The sequence below is a fragment of the Corapipo altera genome, unplaced genomic scaffold (genome assembly GCF_003945725.1).
Source record: "Corapipo altera isolate COAL_440 unplaced genomic scaffold, ASM394572v1 0, whole genome shotgun sequence".
Classification (NCBI taxonomy): Eukaryota; Metazoa; Chordata; class Aves; order Passeriformes; family Pipridae; genus Corapipo; species Corapipo altera.
In genome coordinates, this window is record NW_020884872.1 from 61,374 (window position 1) to 65,698 (window position 4,325).

The window sequence follows — 4,325 nt, forward strand, 5'->3', positions numbered from 1 at the left end:
TTTCCCCGCCGTCCCTTCGTGCAGGTGACCCCCAGCTCTGCTCCAGCCCCCTCTCCACTGCCCCCGAGCCGTCCCATGCCACCCGCGGGCTCGTGGAGCGGCGGGAAGGTCGCTCTGCCCCGAGGCTGAGCCGCAGGGCCGCAGCCCCGACGGGGAGGATGGGACACCCCCCGTTTGGGGATCCGACCTTCTAAGAAGGAAAGGTCCCAGCCTTTAAGAAGGAAAATTACCAAGCCCTGGGAAGCAGGAGACGAGCGATGCCGGCGTTTTTCTCCTTCTCGCCCCGGCCCCGCGGCCCCGTGGGCGACCGCCCCCTCCCCGCCGCCCCTCCGGGCCGGGCCGGGGCCCGTTCCCCCTCCGCAGGCCGGGCCCTGCCGGGAGCCGCCGGCCGAGGGGAAGGCGCCGGGGCTTAATTAGTTGTGCTCGTCGCTGCCGTGTTTTCTGCGGCCCCGACAAGGCTCCGCGCGGAGCCCTCCGCCAAAAGGCAGAGCGCGGCTCCCCCCACGCTCCCGCACCGCCCCACACGCGCAAAGTTTGCACGGACCTGTGTCCCCCCTCCCCGTCCCGCTGCTCGCTCCGGGGCTCGGCCCCAGCTCCCCCCCAGTCCCGGGGGGTCCCCCCGTTCCCCGCAGGCGGGTGCGGGCACCGGGGGCCGGGGGGAGCCCGGGGCAGGTCCCCGGTGGCCAGGCCGGGGCCGGGAGGGACACACGCCGGGCTGCGGGCGGCGGGCCCGGCTGTCGCTGGGACAGATTTTCCTAATTGACCTGTTACGGATCATCCCCGCAACCGTTGGGAAACACATTTCCACGCTTCACTTCTTAACGTTTTAAATACATATTTAACGGATGGTTGAGGCTTGCCGGGCCAGCTGGGAAACACACGGGTGTAAAAATAATACAACAAAGGCAAAGGGGCCGGGGGGGAACGGCGGGGAGGGGGCGGCCGGGGGATTTACCCTGGCGGGAGGAAGCCCCGACCCTGTTGCACGGAGCTGCCGGGGCGAGGGGACTCGCCGGGAGCCGGGTGAGCAGCGGAGGAAGGTGGGAGGCACTTCCGAAGGTCATTTTTTTTCTTTTTTCTTTTTTTTTTCTTTTTTTTTTTTGGTTAATGTCCTTTACTCTTTCCTTCTCTCTCCTCTCCCCTTCCGGGCTCGCTGAAGGCTCGTTTTTGGGGAGCCTTGGGTGGCCGCTCCCAGCACTTCTCCAGGTTGCTGCGTGGCCGGAGTCGAGGGCTCCGCCGGGAAATTCGCTCGTGGGGAACAGAGCGGTCGAAATCACTCTTTTCTCCGTCTCCCTTTGCTGCACTTAACGGGATTACAACGCCCGGGCTGGGGGCGGGAGGGGACACCCTCGGGGGGCAGCGCCGGCCGCGCGGTGCGTGCGGCTGAGCCTCCCCGGCGGGGCGGGACGGGGCGCGGGGAAACACCGACGTGCCGGCGGCAGCCGGGGGCTGTTTGCTCCCGTGCCGTCCCGCCCCCCCAACAGCTGTTCCCGGCGCTGTCATTGTTGCATTTTATTATGGATTTGACAAAAGTCCCTCCCCCCCGCCGGGCTCCCCGCGCCGCTGCCGGCCGTCCCCCCCCGTCCGCCCGCCCCGCCGAGCCGGAGCGGCCCCGGTGACATCAGCCGCCCCCCCCGCCGCCGCCGCGGATTGGCGCAGCCCCCCTCCCGCCCGGTGACATCGTTCCTCCCCGGCGCGGCTATAAAGCGGCCGCGTTGGCCGCCGCAAGGTGCGCGCTGCTGCCGAGCTCGCCCGTCCCGGCGCGCCCTCCCCGCGGCCGCCCCGCGCACGGTGAGTGCCCCCCGCGACCCCCGGCGCGGCACCCCCGGCCCCCGGCCCGGCGGAGAGGCGCCCAGGGAGGGATGGGACGGGACGGGACGGGACGGGACGGGAGGAGAAGTGCCCCCCCGGCGAGGGGAGGGCGGGCAGCGCGGCCCGTGCCGCCCTTGGAGCCGCTCTCCGGCCCCGCGGACCGGGCTCCCCGACGGGGCGGGCGGGCGGGTGGCGGGGCCGCGGCGAGTCTGGGCGGGCGCTGACGCGGGGCCGCCCGCGGGCTCTCTCCCCTCCCCGCAGGCAGAGCCCGGTGCGCGCCGCCGCCCCGCCCGCCGGGCCATGGACTCGGACGCCAGCCTGGTCTCCAGCCGCCCGTCCTCCCCGGAGCCCGATGACCTCTTCCTCACGGCCAGGAATAAAGGTGGCGGCGGGGGCTTCACGGGCGGCACCGTGTCCAGCTCCACGCAGAGCGACTCCCCGCCGGAGCTGAGCGCGGAGCTGCGCAGCGCCATGAGCGCTGCGGGCGTGGTGGTGGTGGACAAGCTGGGCTTCAAGTCCTCGTCGTCGTCCTCCTCCTCGTCCTCCTCTTCCTCCTCCAAGAAGGACAAGAAGCAGATGACGGAGCCGGAGCTGCAGCAGCTGCGGCTGAAGATCAACAGCCGGGAGCGCAAGCGGATGCACGACCTGAACATCGCCATGGACGGGCTGCGGGAGGTGATGCCCTACGCCCACGGCCCGTCGGTGCGCAAGCTCTCCAAGATCGCCACGCTCCTGCTGGCGCGCAACTACATCCTCATGCTCACCAACTCCCTGGAGGAGATGAAGCGCCTGGTCAGCGAGATCTACGGCGGGCACCACGCCGGCTTCCACCCCGCCGCCTGCCCCGGCGGTATGGGCGCCCACTCCGCCCCTCTGCCCGGCCACCCGGCCCACCCGGCCTCGCACCCCGTGCACCACCCCATCCTGCCCCCCGCCGCCGTCTCCAGCGCCTCCCTGCCCGGCTCCGGGCTCTCGGCCGTCAGCTCCATCCGGCCCCCGCACGGGCTCCTCAAGTCGCCCTCGGCCGCCGCCGCCGCCGCCCCGCTGGGCAGCGGCTTCCAGCACTGGGGGGGGATGCCGTGCCCCTGCAGCATGTGCCAGGTGTCGGCCCCGCCGCACCACCACGTCTCCGGCATGGGCACGGCCAGCCTGCCCAGATTAGCCACCGACACCAAATGAGCCCCTCGGCGGGGCCGCCCCGCCGCGCCCGCGCCGCCCCGGCACCCCCAGGACCTACAAACGCTCCCCCCGGAGGCAGCGGGACCCCCCCGCTCCGCTCCCGGGGCCGGCGGAGGGGCGGCGGGAGGGGACGGAGCCCGGCCCGGGTCTGCCCCGCTCCCCGACCGGGGGGAAAACCACCCCGGCACAAGCGAAGCCCCGCGCGTCTCCTCTCTTTTTAATTCTCCGACGTCGCCGATGCCTTCGCCAGGAGGGGAGGGCGGGCCCCGGGCTCGCCGCGAACGGAGGAACCAGAACTGCAGAGGGGCTTTCGCTCGTTTGTTTGCTCGCTCGTTTGTTCCCTCCCCTCTCCCGGGTTCGTTTCTACACGTAGAGCCTTTGGAACCGTTCCTGAGTCACATTCCTCCCCGGAAAGCCCATCTCCGGGGCACCCGGCGCTGGCCGGAGACAGCGGGGCTCCGGCTGGAATTGTCGCCGGGAAAGTCAGTTTATTCCCGCTTTCCCCGCTCCCCCTCCCGCCGTTTGTTTTTTTTTTTACTCTTGTCGGTTTTCTTTCCGGTTCGGGATCTGTAAATATACCGATAACGACGCGAGTCCGCTCTGCCTGAGCTTTCCGTCCGTGCACTTGTCCTGTGTCAGCCTCATGAGTGAAAAAGGGGTCGTTCTGCCTTGATTTCGTTGGTTTGGGTTCTTGGGGTTCGTTGGGTTGTTTTTCTTTTAAGCGTATAACACGTTTGGTTTGGGTTTTTTTTTCCGTTCCTGCCACCTTTAACAAAGTTTCAACTCTTTAATGCTCTTTCTGTGTAGGAACTGTCACCCTGTCCGTGTTGCAATACTGAGAACTTGGGCTTGTTTCTGAAATAACAACTTTTCTTATCGCTGCCCCTCGCAGAGATTTTATCATCTGTTTATTTTTGTAAAAAAAAAAAAAGAAAAAGAAAAAGAAAAAAAAAGTTGCTAAATAATATTTATTACTTGTTTGGTTGCAAAAAAAAAAAAAAAAAAAAAGGCGATCCACTGTTGAGATTTTAAATAAAAAACAAACGAACAAAAACCAACAAACAAAAAGCATCTTAAATAAATGTCCTTTTCCTCTTCCTCGCTGTTCTGGGGAGGCGGAGGCAGGTGGGGAAGGGATGGGAACATCTCAGGCGCATCCTTGCCTTTTCCCCAAGTTTTTTGTTAGTTTGCTACGCCGGCTGATGGAAATCGTTTGGGGGTTGGGTTTGGGTTTTTTGTTGGGTTTTTTTTTCCCCCTTCCTCATTTGTTCGCCGCAGATTCAGGGCGGCAAGGAAAAAGAGCGGCTGGTACCGCGTTCGGAGTGTGAAAATTT

The 4,325-nt window shown here is 65.8% G+C and overlaps 1 protein-coding gene across 1 annotated transcript; it reads left to right on the plus strand.

Annotated features, from left to right (window-relative positions):
* Nucleotides 1-1,756: 1,756 nt before the first annotated feature.
* On the plus strand, nt 1,757-4,059 carry LOC113950347 (oligodendrocyte transcription factor 2). Its single transcript, XM_027650107.1, has 2 exons — nt 1,757-1,791; nt 2,074-4,059. Exon 2 carries the CDS (start codon nt 2,113-2,115, stop codon nt 2,989-2,991), a length of 879 nt encoding a protein of 292 aa, XP_027505908.1. The 5' UTR covers nt 1,757-1,791; nt 2,074-2,112; the 3' UTR covers nt 2,992-4,059.
* Nucleotides 4,060-4,325: the final 266 nt, after the last annotated feature.

Coding starts and splice junctions, on each gene's coding strand:
- LOC113950347 (XM_027650107.1), top strand. CDS start 2,113: ATGGACTCGGACGCCAGCCTGGTCTCCAGCCGCCCGTCCTCCCCGGAG.